This window comes from Geospiza fortis, unplaced genomic scaffold (assembly GCF_000277835.1).
Source record: "Geospiza fortis unplaced genomic scaffold, GeoFor_1.0 scaffold491, whole genome shotgun sequence".
Taxonomy (NCBI): domain Eukaryota; kingdom Metazoa; phylum Chordata; class Aves; order Passeriformes; family Thraupidae; genus Geospiza; species Geospiza fortis.
In genome coordinates, this window is record NW_005054390.1 from 718,558 (window position 1) to 734,404 (window position 15,847).

At 35.2% G+C, this 15,847-nt stretch overlaps 1 protein-coding gene across 8 annotated transcripts in view; it reads left to right on the forward strand.

Annotated features, from left to right (window-relative positions):
- Positions 1–15,847, forward strand: part of RIC1 (RIC1 homolog, RAB6A GEF complex partner 1) — a 46,533-nt gene continuing 30,686 nt past the window's right edge. For 5 of the 8 annotated variants that reach the window (XM_031060761.1, XM_031060764.1, XM_031060763.1 and 2 more), the window contains exons 1-3: positions 11–353; positions 10,049–10,156; positions 14,298–14,374. In XM_031060761.1, coding sequence (XP_030916621.1) covers positions 213–353; positions 10,049–10,156; positions 14,298–14,374 — 326 coding nt within the window. In that variant the 5' untranslated portion in view covers positions 11–212. Of the gene's footprint in view, positions 354–10,048; positions 10,157–14,297; positions 14,375–15,847 lie in introns of all 8 variants that reach the window. The other 3 variants (XM_005425577.2, XM_031060766.1, XM_031060767.1) reach the window with 3 other exon arrangements.

Consider the following 15,847-nt stretch of genomic DNA (forward strand, 5'->3'; position numbering starts at 1 on the left):
TCTCGTCCGTGCCCCGGCGGCGGCGGCCCCAGCGCCGGGGACGTCTCAGCCCCCCGTCCCCAGTGGTGCTGAGCCCAGGGGTCCCGTCGGTGTGCCGGTGATTATGCGTGGCTTGCCGCGGACGCTGTATCTCTCTTTCCGCTGATGCCCCCGCTGTTCCCCCGCCTAGGCTAGAGCAGGCTGAGCGCCAGCTCCTCTGGAAATCTTCAGCCATGTATTTCCTCAGCGGCTGGCCCAAGAGGCTCTTGTGTCCTCTGGAGTCCCTGGAGCGACCGCTTCACATCCAGACGGATCCCCAGAGAGCTTTCTTCGCCGTTTTGTTCCCATCGCAGCTAAGCATCTGGTACTGCAGAGTGAGTATCCATAGTTTTATAAGCTCTCGGAGCTGCTTTACCAGCTGAAAAGACCTGTCGTCTGCTAATTTTTTTTCTTCCAGAAACGGTTGTAAAATTTGATGCTAACTTCACAGGATATTCACAGGTATTTGTGAAGCTGAGCGGTTATCCACGATGTTTAGTGATAGCAGTATAGAAAATATGCAACACCAATCTGCTTACAGTTTACACTGGTTTTTCCTAAAAAATGAGACTTCCAAGCAACTTTTCTTTTTGGGCCTGTACATTCTGCTTGTGCTTAGCATAAAGAGTATTTGTAGCAGTGTAGGGTTTTTTGCATGTTTACATGTTTCATGTCTTTCACCTTTGTCTTTTCTGTCTTTTATATAATCAAACATATGAATATAGAAGATATGAAACGCTCTTTGTAAAATATGGAACAAACGCTATCATTACCCAGAATGTTGTAACATACAAGTTCACAAAGTTTTCTGTTTGTGGAAGTTTAAAAGTTTTGTGGCTCTAAAAGAAGACTTGTCATGGCTTTTCTGTGAAAGGTGTTAGTTTAGCTAAATCTAGTTTGAAACTGTGTGAATAATCGACCTTAAGCACCTTGCTTTTAATTCACATTGTATTAGTCTGGTAGCAAAAATGCTGTTTATCAGTTTGATTTGATGCAGTCAATGAAAACTGTGATACTGACTTTAAATTTTGATGCTGGATCCTTTTAAATAATGCCTAGATTAGACCCTAAATCTGTCTATAAATATCTCTAGATCCAGGTGGTTTATAGAGTTCATCTCAGATTACTAGGGAACTGAAAGATGTCAAATGACAGTCATAGCCTTAAAATCTTGTTTTAAGTTATGCAGCAATTTCATCACGTTATGTTTTATTGTGCTCAGTAAAGCTGTTCACTAGTTCCTGGCTGGGGTGCTCATGCTGTTTTTTGAACCTAGGCAGGTATCCAGCTAGCACATAATCAGCCCAGTAACTTTGCTGTGTGACCATCATCATCTGGCCTCCGTTTTCTTCGGTTTGTAGCACACAGTGTATGTGAAGTGTACACTTCTTAGTTTTTGCCAGTTGTTGAACCTACAGTTGTAGTTTGTCAGCACAGCAGAACTGATCATTTTGTGGAAAGACATGGAAAACAGCGGACTGATGAAATGCTTCACAAGATGTGCCCTGTTGTCTAGAATGTAGTTTGCTTTATGGTCTGTTTTCAAGGACGAGGTTCATTAGCTTGCATGCTTAGACTTGTTTTGAAATGTTAAACATTGTAAGACTTGCTACAGACAGCACTAGAAGAATTCACTTGGTGCAGAAGAGTTGACTAAACTTACAGGTCATTAATATTTTTAAAATAGATTTTAATTCCGTTTGTAATGGGTACTTTTGAGGAAGGTGCTGACAGGCATCAGGCCTGACCCGCTGACTGATCCTAAACTGAAAAACGTGTTACAGTCTCATGGCCTCTGTGGAAAACTAGCTGTTATCAGAAACCTGGAAGAATAAATGTTTTGGTCAAGGTCATTTTAAAAGATAATTTCTTGCATTGTTTTTAGCTGGGGTCCTGAATGTCGTTTGTTGGTTTTTTATCCCCCAGGCTTTTCTTTTTTTCAATTTCTTGTTTGTTTTTGAAGGTGAAGCTTAAAATCATATGTTTGAACTTTGATAAAATTATTGCATTCTAGAAGATGTTTTCATTGGTCAGAAGTACAATCTTTGGAACAAGGATAAATTCTACCAGGTTACCCTAACTTGGTTTCTTGTCACAGAAAAGCTTTCAGGCTGGTGTTCTTGTTTAGACTTGTTACTATCTCAGCTATGTATCAAAGGTTTCATTTAAGAATGAGGTGATGAGACTGGGAAAGTTCTGTTTTGAAATTTTCAGAAACAGAGCTCTTTGAAGTGCTTCCAGGTATGCAAGTTTACATTCAGTATGTGTATTTTTAAGGTGACATAGTCATGTTTAATACTCTTTTTCACCTACTAAGAACTAGTGGAACTAAGGAAAGTTGATCCCAAAGTGTGGATTGTTTCCTGTTTTGGAATCATTGTAGATATTAAGACTCAAAACGGGGTAACTGGTATTGAAAAAAACCAGATGGAATTCTGGCAGTGTTTTTGAACCAAAAAGTTCTTGACTTTTTACATGTTTGGAGAGACTGGGTTGTAGACAGATAAGACCACTCAGGTGAATGATTTTGATCATGCACCAGTATTGGTGAAAGGTTGTTGAGCACAGCCCCCAGATATGTTGACATTTATTTATGAATTATATGCAGGTGCTACTGTACTGGTATACACATTATCAAGCATACACAATATAGTTTGTGTACAGACTACATTGTGTATGCTTGATAATGTGTATACCAGTACAGTAGCACCTGCATATAATTGTTCATATGTTTTTTGTCTGTTTAGAAGGGAGCTACATTGGTCCCCTAGTCCAACTGCCTGACCAATTCTGGGCAACCAGAAGTTAAATCATGTAATCATGTTATTAAGAACATTATTCAAATGCCTTTATACACTAGTAGACTCTGGGCATCAACCACGTCTCTTGGATGCCTCTTCCAGAGTTTGAAAAGGAAAAAGAAAGAATGAGGTAATACCAAAACGAACACATTTTAAAATTTTTACTTTATTTTATTTTTTAGTGGTATAAAAAAATCCTTTCTTGCTCCCCATTGGATTCTGTTAAATACATCCCACTGTGGAGACCTCTGCTCCAAACATTTTCCTTAAATCAGAAGTTTTAGGTCTACTGTAGATAATTCCTTGACACTTAAGGACCAGCTTAACTGTTTTCATTGACAGGATGGAAAAGGTTGTCAAACATTTTCATTCCAGTAGTTTAAGTAGTTGAATGCTTGAAATTAGAAACATCAGCAAGTTATAGAACCTTTCTGAAATGGTATAATGAGATAATTGCTGTTTGATAGGTTGGCTTGGGAACTGAAGATGAGGTTTCATAAGGCAAATGTGCAGTCCTGTGTGTCATCATCTTTTCTGCTTGCACCTTTATTTTAATGGAGCTTGTGATGGACTAGTGATGTTGTTTTAAGGGCTGTTAAGCTTAATGAACAAATAGAAGCCTGTTTATTTAGTTGATGAAAGAATGGAAGGAACATTATAGTTGGCCCTTTGAAAGTGTTACTCCTTTGACAGTTGTGGCTTCAATTTTAGATCGGTTTAGTTATCTTTTGAATTCTGGAAATTCACCCATAGGGCTCTAAGTATTAAGAGACGAGGTAATGTAGCTGAGGAAGAAGGCGTCATAGATGAGTGGAGTTCCCTGCCTAACTCTTGACAAGGGAGTTGTGTACAGCAAGAATAGTCTGCTGATGTAGTTGTACATATAAATATCATTCAGCATTTCCTTTCTTTAGTGTTAACAAACTTGTGACAATGACAGGAATAAGTACTGGCCTTGAATATTTAATGAAATCTCCTGTAGGTTGTTGGGACTATCTGCTATGTCAAAACCAGTTTTGTGAGCCCTTTCAAGCTAAGAGTAGCTTGTCCTATCTGCTCATTCAGAGGAGAATTCTTGATAACCTGTATGCTTCTCCACTTACGATTTACATTTACTCTTGTTTTTCTTCTTTTTTTTGGTTTCTTTTTTTCTAATGATCTGATACTGAGTCTGAGCACCTAAATGAACTATAATAAGCTCTTGAGAGAGCATGCATGTCAGAATCCTAAATTGTCAAATAGTTGGTATTAATTTTAAGTGCTGTGTAAGTTGATGTTCAGACAGCTCTCACAGCTCTGTCAAATGTGCTCTTCAGTCTCTAGCTGTTGTCATATTAGAGTTGAAGTCAATGTGTGCTTTAAATCTAAGCATACAATAGGCTAAAACAGGGCTTCTGTTGGGGAAGTGGTCTCTGTAACCTGGAATTTTGCCACACTATAAAGGGAGTTACTTGTGACACAGTGCATGGAGTTCATAAGATATATTAATAAATACATTAAAATTGTCTACAGTTATTTCTGTAGTGTTTTCTTACTTATGAGGGCTGTTAAAAAGAAATGCTTTCACTATGCTTTCAAGTTTATGTTTTCATCTCAGAACTGTAAGCAGAATAATTTACAGAATTATTGTGTGTGGCTTTTTCTTAATAGAATTGGATGCAACCTCTGGAGGCTTTTTATCTAGAATTTGATTGCAGAATGGGACAGCAGATGTCTTGATATAAGTGGTTGTGTTGGCTGTGTATTGTGAACGATATTATACAGACAGTATCAGTGCAAGTTAGATATCCTACTCCTTCTACTGTTTTTTTCCCTAGTAGTTTAACCCCAAAATGCTGATCTCTTATTTAGGCCCTTTAGACGCTTGTCTGAGAAGGGGATTTCTTTTTATTTGTCAGCAACAGTTGTGCCGTTGCTTCTCTTAGAAAGATGAACTTGTTGTTACATAAGGAAAAAATGTTGCATTGATGAATTTATCCGATGAAATCCAAAATTGTCATGTGGTTATTTAGTAGGATTTACAGGCTTTCAGTGTCTCCTGTATTATAAAATAGATGACCCCTGAAAGCGGTGTCATAATTACATGCATGATGGGAAAATGCATTCTCAGTTATGACTTTTCGGTGTCCAGTTAGTTGCATGTAAGAGAAAATCAAAGATGTATAGAATATGCCTTTGCTTTTTGGCAGCATTTTTGAGAAGTAGGTTAACTGAAAACTTTCATTTAGGAGAGGTAGTGATTGACAATTCTGCACTTTGTTTTTCTGAATTATTTCACAATAGCCATGAAACACACGATTGGAAGCTGTGTCTGCTCTGTTGGGTGGATCTTCTGTTGATTCTAACCTTTCCAAATACTTTCAAAATTAAATTAAAGGAGTTATGATTTTATAATTAACATCACTTTTAGAAATTCATTTGTCACCTCCTTTTGTCAGTTACCATTCTGTTACTGACAAAATGGCCTTTTGTGGTCTATTGATACAAATTTTTCTGTTCCTTATGTGCACATGCTTGCTTTTCTCAGTATAACCTTTCTGTTTTATTAGTTGGTAATTTTTCAAAGCTTCAGCATTTAAAGCAAAGCACAGACCATATAGTGACAAAATAAAGTACACAGTGTCACCAGACTTTCGTTCTGTTCTGTTTTGTTGTTTTCTCCCAGCCTTATCTTTGTCACTTAGATCATAAGCTCATCTGAACAGTGTTTTTGATTTTTGTCTCATGCCTACAGCCTAATGAAGCGTTAAAGCATTTGCCATATAAAACTAAACAGAACATTGGTGTTTGTCAAAGAAATGGCTTCTTTATCCTCAGTGGGATGGATTTTTGATGTCTAGAGTAATACATGGTTAGGGGATGAAAATATTAGGCTTTAACAATTATCCACAGTCATGCAGGTTCTTAGATTGAAGTTACATTAAGAAACCCAAACTCATACATAAGACCATGTTGCATATGTGCTGTCAGGTCATGTGTTTGCTTTTCAGACTTAGTAGTTTTCTACTGTATTTGCCGACCTACTTGTAAAATCAACAATACACACAGTTTGTCATGAACCTGCAGTCAAACCAGAGAATCTGGTTTAAGGAAACTAATTTTTTTCATTATTTTATATTCTGTCGAATGACTGTACCTTTTTCCAGTTGGTGAATGTCAGTTTGATTTGCATTTTAATCAAATGTTGTAGAATGCTTGTGTTAGGGTAAGTGAATTGGTAATTTCCCATATCTAAGCTTGCTGAGAGAATTTGATGCAGGGTTCGTATACCCTAATAGATTTTTTCATAAAAATTGTGTTATACACGTCTAAGTGTTCTGACATGGGTTACGGTGCTAATACTTGGTAAGTGAGCAAGTTGCTGTATTAGATCAGGTAGAATTAAGTTAAACAGTAACAATTAGGGATTATTTCATCATGGGTTTGGCTGTGGTGATTTATGTTGTAGTTTTTTTAATTGTTTGCATAGGTATTTTGTCCAGATGTTGATACAGAGCTTGTATTTCATAATGGAAAGTCCAGAGGGATTCTTAATGTACAACTGACAATGAAGCACCTGTGAGTTTTTAGGTAGTTTGAATTTAGGTGGCTTTGTGGATGGAGCTGTCTTGCTACCTTGCTGTTTTACTAAATAGTGCAGTTAATTTCTGGTAATGCAAACCAGATTTGCTTTCATGTTATAATCTCACACCAGTAAAAAAGAGGCATGTTTAATTCTAGAAAGACGTTGTTGTGAAGCATAAAAACTTCTGAGTAAGAACTGTGGAACATGTTCTTGTCAAGTGATACTCAAGGTAGCTGACTGATGGAAGGAGATAAAGTTTAGCTGTGAGAACAAGAAGTTCGCTTTCTTTTCAGTATTGTTAACTAGTGTACTGGAGAGTTTGTTTACACATTAGTAATAATAGTGCTATATTGTTTTTAAGGTTGCATTTAGTATTTTTCTTTTCACCATTTTTCTTATCCTGTAAGCATCCACTGCCACAGTTCCTTTTGTAACTGAGTGGCAGCTTCTGTTTTGCCTGACCTTACATTCCTCCTGAGAGACAAAAGTACCATATCAAAAAGCTAGGTTTTCTTTGCAGCAGATTTAAAAATGCTAGATATGCTTCTTATCTATTTTGGGAAGCTTTTTTTAATGTTAAATTGCAATTACGACTTGCTTACTCACTTCTTTCTTCCTTAACAACTGAAGGTGTTTACTTCTTCCTCTAAATAAATTTTTTACTTCTTTTTAAACAAGTCTTTATTTGTTAGGTCCTTTGCTATGTTTCTGGAATCCAGTTTCTCCCAAAGCTATGGCTCTACCATTAATATTTCAGCAAGTGGATTTTAAGCATTTTGAAGAAGAAGGATTAATATATTGGTTTGTTTGAGACAGTGGGCATAATTTGTTAGTTGAGCTTAACTACATAGCTTCATAATGTTAGTAGCTCCATGCTGAAGTGAGAAGAATAAAAGACTTGGAATTGTAATGAAGCTTATATGGAGTTTTTTTTAACAGAAAAAAAATAAAGATTTAGGAAAAATTCTAATTAATAGAATCAGAAATTCTATTAATTAGAAAAATTCTAATTAATAGAATCTAAATGCCTATTTCTATACAGGGTATGAATTAAATATATAAAACTAACAAGAGGAGAGTATCTAACTAATCTAACTGTCTAGCCTTCCCCCCACACCTTTTTTTTTTTTGGTGGTTTTTGGTGTTTTTTTTTTTTTTTTTTTTTTTTTTTTTTTTTTTTTTTTTTTTGTTGTTGTTTTGTTTTGGTGTTTGGTTTTGATTTTTTGTTTGCTTTAGTTTTAGTTTTATTTGTTAAAATGAATGTTCAGTGGCTTGCTGTGCTTGGGGCAAGTAGTTAGGTTGATACATATTCCTGTTTACAGAAATATTCCTGTGCCAATATACATTTTCAGTCACTTTAGATATAATAAATTACTTCAGATGTAAAATTACTGTTTCTCCTGCATAAGAAGAGCAGATCTTGAGCTCTCCTTCTATCTTTGTTAATCCAGACCATTCACACATCTGTGGAAGGCTTTTAAACAGGGTTAGGGTTTTCCTCATGTCTGAATTCATGCTTTTGAGTTCTGGAGTATGTGGAAATTCATAGTATCAGTGTAATATTTCCTCATTTGACCTCTCACTTGGTAGCGTTTGTGACCTATTTAATTCGAAGTGGGTCTGCTTTCTAATAAGAAGCTACTTTAACTACAGAAAGATAGCAGTTTGAGTACAAGCAATAATTTTTAACTGCTTAAGTCCTCATCTGTGAGTTGCAAAGCCTAAAAATAAATTGGTATAAATTTTGTTGCTGATGTGTATATAGAATGTTCTTCCAGCTTCGAAGATGTAATTGCAGCTTTCTTGTGAATCAATGTCACAAGAATTCTACACTATAAACACTGTAATTATATTCTGTAAGAATAGTAATATAGAAAGAAAATTGTGTATTACTGAGTTTCTAATTTTGCCAGCGCCTAAAATGCTTCAGGCATGGAAGTGCTTTAAGAATGATCTCCAGGTTTGCAGTAATGATGCAGATTACCAAGACACTGCTTTTTCTCAGTATATCTAAGGCAGTTAGGGTGGTTTTAAGCCAATCAGTGAAAGGCTGTGTAGTTCATTGAGAACAATCAACTAGAATCTGCTAGTAAGAATAATTAGTTATGTATTTAGTGTTAAATAATTTGATGCAAAAGAAGCCACTCAATTGAAAAATCTGGTTCAAATAGTTCTTAGGGTAAAGATTAGTGTGCTTGTTATACTTCATAAATGTTTGACTTTTTTTTTGATCAGTCAGTTCTGTGTGGGTGTGAAATTTAAAGAATAATGCTGTTAGCAGCACACCGAGTCATACTGTGAATTTCCAAAGGCTAAGGCTGCCCATGTGACACTAATTCAGCTTATTGTTAACATGCATGAGGATAACATTTCATTGCTTTGTTTTATACTCTTTAAAATTAACATTCATACTTTAAAATTAGGTTGTTTGCAGCTCTACTTTTTCTGAAAGGAAGCTGAAGGAAGTGATTCCAAATAGGATGCAGTTCTAACCCGGATTACCAAATTCTGGAGTGATGGACACTCGCAAGATTTGTGGGTAGAATGAATGTCTTATATTTATTTTACTGATTCTGCTGGTCCATCAAGTAAGCAAAGAACAGTACTAAACTTCTGTTACCTGCGGTTGTAGTAGTTGTAGCTTTGCCTAGTGGTATCATTGTTATTTTCAGTAAAATGACTGGTTACTCCGTACCCTCTTGGTTCCCTTTCAGTGTGCTTTTTTTGGTACAATGTTTGATGCTCCAAATCTGAATGACAACTGAAATTGAAAAAGTTAGGTATGAAGATGAGGAGTTTTGTTTGACAAAACAAAAAGTATCTCCTGCTTAATTTAACTTTTGTGTCCCTTAAGTGTTGGAGGATAATGGAAGGGGAAATATCCATCTAAGCTGAAAACTGTTATTGATTCAAAAACAAGAAAATAGAAACAGTTTTGCCGTGTATTTAAGGAGAATGAACATTTTTAAGTAGTAGAGCAAGGAAGGGCACCTTTGCATTAGGTTTTTGTGTTGCAGCTCTCGACTACATTCATGAAATGGAATGAAGGCTTAGTGCCTATGGTAGCTTTGTCTGGTCTTCATTACCCCAAAGCTTTCCTCCCTTCCCAGAAGGAAAGGTGCTAAAGGGCGCACCTCATTACTTGCAAAATCCTTCCAGCTAACTGTAGAGGTGGATTTTCAGCAGATTCTGACAACCTGTTCTAGAAAACAAACTTCTTGATTATCATTGTCTTTAATACAATGGCCTGCCCATTTAGTAGAAACTATGCAAATTGTCTGTACCAAGTATTCTATAGAATATTTAATCCTAATTCATTTGACAGTCCTTGTCATTATAGGAGCCTGTTTGAGGTGTGTCTGTTCATCTTAAGCATTAGTTACCCTTTATCTAAATTGAAACTATTTCTGTATTCTGTAATGACTCCTTACTGTGCAATTAAGTATTTTATTCAAACGTCCTGGATTTGAAAGAGTGAGATTAGGAATGACAGTGTGGCAACAGTTCTCTATGAAATTTTTTAAAATTCCTTTTTAACCTCCTTCAAGGAAAACATGTTGTAGCTGTTTAAGGAGACATAGTTCTTTACAGGTATAGCACAACAAATAAAACATTCCATTCCTTCTAGATATGAGATATAATTATTTATATTTTTTTCCTCCAGCCAAGTGTATTAATCGTAAGCTACAAGGAACTTTCAAAAGCAGCTTCTCAGTTTGGATCTTACAAACAAGCAGAATGGCGGCCTGACAGCACAATGATAGCTGTTTCGGTAAGTAGAATTTTTCCTTCTTACTCTGGTTGAACTATTGCAAACAAAAGTTTGTGTTATCAATTCCTGTGCTTATAAAACCTTGCAGATCGTAAATACATTTAATTGATACTTGTCTTGTGAAAATATATAATGATACCAAGGACTTTTTAGACAACAGAAGCTTGCTTTTGTAGTATTCATTAATTTTTCGCTGTGAGAATGAACTGCAGTTCTTTGTCTTGAAACAGTGGTTAGATGTATTGGCAGGGGGTGATACAACATCTCATTACTTTGGTAATCTGGTAACAAATAATACGGTAATGTAAAGTTATGTGAATGAAAGAAATAGTTGTGGACTTAGGTAACATAATCATGTTTGACTTGATAAGTAGGGTTTAAAGGTGAGTCTTAAGAGATGAAAATGTGGCCTTATTACTGGCTTTTGGTGGTTAAAAATATTGCAAGTCACTGAGAACACAGAAACAAGGGCAGTGATAAGTGATATATGAACTCTTCTGTTTGGAATCTCAGAGATGAGATCTTGTCTCACATGGAAATAAAGTCTTGTTTCATAGCTGGTGCTGTGTTCACAGTACTGTGGTCTATTTCAGCAGCAGTATTTGAAGTTTGAGGTGCAAGGTGAACACAAGAAAGGTGGGAGTACAGTTTATAAGAGTTGCAATATGAGATAATCCTCTTGGTGTCTTTTGGCCAGGTCTTAACATTATGACCAGATCTTAAATTAGATACTGTTATCTTAGTGGAAAACACCAGATGATTTATGGAGTTAGTGCCTCTAGCAATATCATGATAATCATAAATCAGCTAAGCTTCCCATGGTCTGGTTTTCTTTTGCATAATGCAAGTTAATGCAAGTAAATTGTTAGCCTAAAATATTAAAATGGCCTAGAAGTATCTGATGAAATCAATGAAGTTAAGTATTTCTGTTAGTGCCAGATTATATTCTCAGTGAGTACTAATAATTATCAATAGAGTCGGAAAGATTTCTTTAATTTTTGTTGTGGATCAAAAAGAGTTCTTCAATTTTATATTGCACCAAACACATTTTAATTATACCTTTATGTAGTAGTTCAGAGGAAATTTGAATATTTATATTTAATTACTTTGCATAGTGTGGGTTTTTTTTTTTTGAGATGTTGTGATCCATTTGCTCAAGAGACCTTGTGGTTCAGCTGGCAGAGAGATTAGCTTTAATTTTTAAAACTTAGTTTCAGTACTGAACTTTAAAGTTTTTCTGCAACTAAATGTACAAATGCTCTTTTTTGCAGATAGTGTCAGAATGTAAATGCCCATATAGTCTCAGTTTGTGAGCTGAAGTTCTGTGAATTAAAATTCAAAATGATCATCGTTTATAAAATAATGAGTGTAATAAGATTTCTAATATTCTTTGTGTTTCATAGGATGGTATTTCATCCCTGGGTGTGTGTATACAAATGATATAGTAAAGCATGTTTGTTACGGTGGTTTTAACATAAGCTGTTTTGCAGTATAGTTTAAAAAAAAGATATAGTTTAATTTGGAACAGTTATTGAGTCCTACTGAAAGATCACATTTACAGTATTGCTGGTTTTGTTGTAGTGAGACAGGGCAGAAAGTCAGTCTTTGGAGCTTTAATGAAGAAGGTGTTTCTGCAGATGTGTGATACTCTCAACGCCAAGGAGAATTCTGTCCAAGTGAACAGTTTTCTCTTTTTTCTGAACTAACACATTCAAATGAAGGAGCAATGGCAAAGCAAGTTTTTAATGAAAAACCCAGTGATTTTGAACTGAATTAACGTCACTTAATTACTGAAGTCCTGTGCAACACCTGAACATTTCAGTCTGAAAGCTGTTAGGTGATGTTTCTCACCTATTATTACTTGTGCTCATGAGTACTTGCTTGTAGTAATTTTCTGTAATAAATGTTTGTTTTTAAGAAGGTGAGCATAAGGCTTAGTATGTACTTATTAGTGAAGTGGTACATTCTTTTTTTTTTCCTTTTTTTTTTTTTAATGACATCATCATATGGAATGTGGTCTGAATTTTATGTTCACCATACCAGTGATATACCATGTTTTTTGTTTCTGACAGCCCAAATATTCAAAGTGTCTTTATGAAAACAAATCACTTCACAGCATATGCTTTGAGGTAAATATTATTGGTACTGCAGGCAGACTTTGGGCCAGTATATCAATCTTTATAACATACCTCAAATAACTGTAAAGGTATGCAGTTAAACAAGCTTAAGTAATTTTCAAAGTGTCACCATCCCCTAGAAATTCTAACTTCTTTTTCTACTTGTGTCTTCTGTTGTTAAACTGTTGGCACATTTCCTAGACAGATCTAACTTTTTCCCCTTATATTTTGTGGTTTCTTCTTTCATATTGCTGCCTTTGTGATTTTTCCAGTATTACTGGGAAATACTTTTTCTTGTTTAGATTAGTACATACATCCAGATAGCTAATTCTAGTAGTAAATCAAACTTAGGAATTGGGTCAAGATGCTTCATTATGGAGAAGTATAGGAGGCATTTTGGTCCTTCCCGTGTTACAGCCAGTCCTTCAATACAGACTGCTCTTCAGTGTGCATTCCCATAGCTAAGGCAGAGCTTTATTAAACATGGTAGCATACAAGAAATCGTGTTATGAAATCCCTGGCAAGATTCTCAGTGTTTGTACTTCTGGCTGTCAAAGATTAGAATGATCTGGGAATGGACAACAGTGATGGTTACTTATTTAGTAAGTTTCACTCAGATGTTTTTAAAGCAATGAAACCTCTGTAAGTGAATATGATCAATTTGCCAGAAGTCTGTGTTTGAATGCTTCTACACTTCATCCCCCTCTTCATGGAATTTGAGGTTCTATTTAGAAATGAACCTGTAACAATAGCAACTTTGTGCTATGAATAGTGTTCAGTAAGGCCCTTTGTACGTTAATATCAGTATAAAGATACTTCACAGTATTGTTTTACTCTTCTTTCCAGGATAAGGTAACTTAGGGGTTAAATATTTAATGATGTAATGGAACGAACCTGTAAAGATGTTAGAAATAAAGACGGTTCTTTACCACATAATACCTGAACATGATATTACAGCACACAGAAAAGCTTCCATTTCTTGTCACCCTGTCTCAAGCTCACCATTATTGTTCAGATTTTATTCTTGCTTGAAAAAGATACTCGCTTTGAATGAGAATAATAGTGTTTCTTGGAATTCAAAGCCAAAACACAAATTTTCTAAAGTGAAATGTGTGATTGAGGAAAGCCATCACATCTATGAAATGATACACTAAGCTAACAAGAGTGTTGCTTTATTCAAAGAAAAGGAAACCAATCTTGCAAAGAAATGTGAAACCGTTCATTTCAGTCCTTTTTGTCTCCAGTGCTTTGGATACATGCCCAGCCCATATTAAAATAATCAGATGGAAATGCTGTTTAACCAAAATGCATTTACCAGTTTGCCCAGAAAATAAATTCATGCTGTAACTTCTTTGAACACGTAACGTTATTGGTCATCTACTTGTTTCATGCTTATGCAAGCAGCTTCTAGGTATGACTGGAACATCGGGTAACTAAATGATTTGTATTTGTTCCCCGTATATAGTATGAAGTTATTCTTCCTGAATGACAGAACATGGCTTGGGATTGAATTATTACAGGTTTTGTGGTAGCTAAAGATAAGTGATGTGAGGATTTTTGGAAACTGATGACCAACACTGAGAGGCAGTGCCTAAACTCTTTGCATTCAGTAGTGTCCATTTGTGTTTGAACACCTGGAGAGTTTATTTAGGTACTTCCCACCTTTTACTTTGTTTTCTATGTTAATTCATGTAGTTGATAGGAATTATTTAGAAATATTCGGGTATTTCTACATATCTGAAATAGTTGTCAGGTTTTACAGGTTTGTATGAGTTAGAGGAAAATTTCTGATGGACTGGCGCATAAACAGGATTGTTTTTCAATCTCCTGCCTAATCTATTCACTTGACTTTAAGGGTGGGTATGGATTTTATCTGGAATTAATATAAACACACAGTATTTTAAATGTCTGAATTAATGTATATTTTAGTTTAATATATGAGACATACATATAAATCACATAAGACTAACATATTTTACTCACGCTGAGACTAGATATTTATCTTATCAGTATTTCTCTTTCAGACTGTAAATGGATACATCTTATTTTTTGAAATCCCATCAGCAAGAGACAAGTATCTTTATGAGCCAATATATCCTAAGTAAGTATTTTAAACTTTGGATCCTCACAGTGTGAAAAAATATGACTAGACAACTTCTAAGCAGTTTTTATGACAAAAGATACTTCATTACAGAGTATGTTTTAACACTTGATGAGTACATGAACCATCATTCCTATGAGTTAGAGTCAGTGTAGGGTAGAGTGTCTTAGAGTCAGTTCAAGTAGATTGCTGTGTGCTGGTGTGATTCCTTAGGTCCTTCTTACAAGCTCTCAAAAGCCTTAATAGCAGGTAAAGTCTAATTTTATAATTTGAGGTAGTCTGTTGTGTTCATGATCTGCAACAAGATTTAATGATGCCTTTTGAATAACTCATTGAAAAAATCACGTCTTAGAAACTGTTAAGGTACAATTCAAAAATAGATCCTGTCCCCGATGTTTTCATAACTTAGAGGTTTTTTTTAAATAAATGGGGAATAAAATCATAGTATTTTTGAAAGCAAATGGATACTTTCTGGTAAGAGTGTACAAGTATTTTTGGTGCAGTTGTCAGCTTCATCTTATTTTCCTTACAGTGAATGACAGAGTACATCTTACACATTTAAATTGTGACTATGTTTTGGGTGTGTTTGTGGTTGACTTAGTAGATTTTGGATTTTACAAAATTGGGAAATGCCCAGGACAAATTAAAACTTCAAGGAGAATTTGTGTACGTGTCTGTGTGTTTGGATAGGCAGAATGTGTAGTCATGGGTTAGATTGAATTTGTCCATGCACGTAATAGCACACTCTCGATTTCTAATTGGCTAGAAACTTTATCTTTTTTTTTTTAATATATCTGTCTATATAACTTCATCATTATGATAGTACTAGTCAGTTTATTTTTTTTCACATTCATAAAAAGAGTTAAAGTTGAATCATGGATCTCTCCACATGGTCATCTCTGAGGAGAATTGGATAACCTAAGGTGTCATGTAAGAGGAAGATGATTTGACTTCTTTTTCTTTTCAGTGTAACTGTTAAACCATGAACATTAAAAGAAAATAAAAGGGGTTTTCAAAAGTATTTAAATTCAAAATCTGTCTTCTTTCACAAATATGTGTAGGAAGAAATTACTTAGCAGGTAGTAAATGATTTAAAAGTGAATTTTCCTTTATTGACTAGAAAATTTTTTTGTGTGTTATGCCTATAATCCTTCTTTTGACCTCTGAAATAGCCCTCAAAGCTCTGGAATTAACTGGAATTTATTGTTGCAATTTACTTTTCTTTTTTCCAGAAACTTAAGACTAATGTAGACAAGTTTTATTACTTTACTTGCCTCTTTGGAGAACTGAATAGCAGTTTTCAAACTGACTCTTCACATGTGGCTTACTGTCATCAGGGGAAGAGGCAGACAGCCTGCTGCTGCAACTTGTCCAAATAAATAAAGTGATAGTAGATCCTTGTCTATACGTTACATAATGCAGAAAACTAAGCAGTAGTTTATTGTGAGTTTTTCTTGTTCTTTTTGAAAAGTT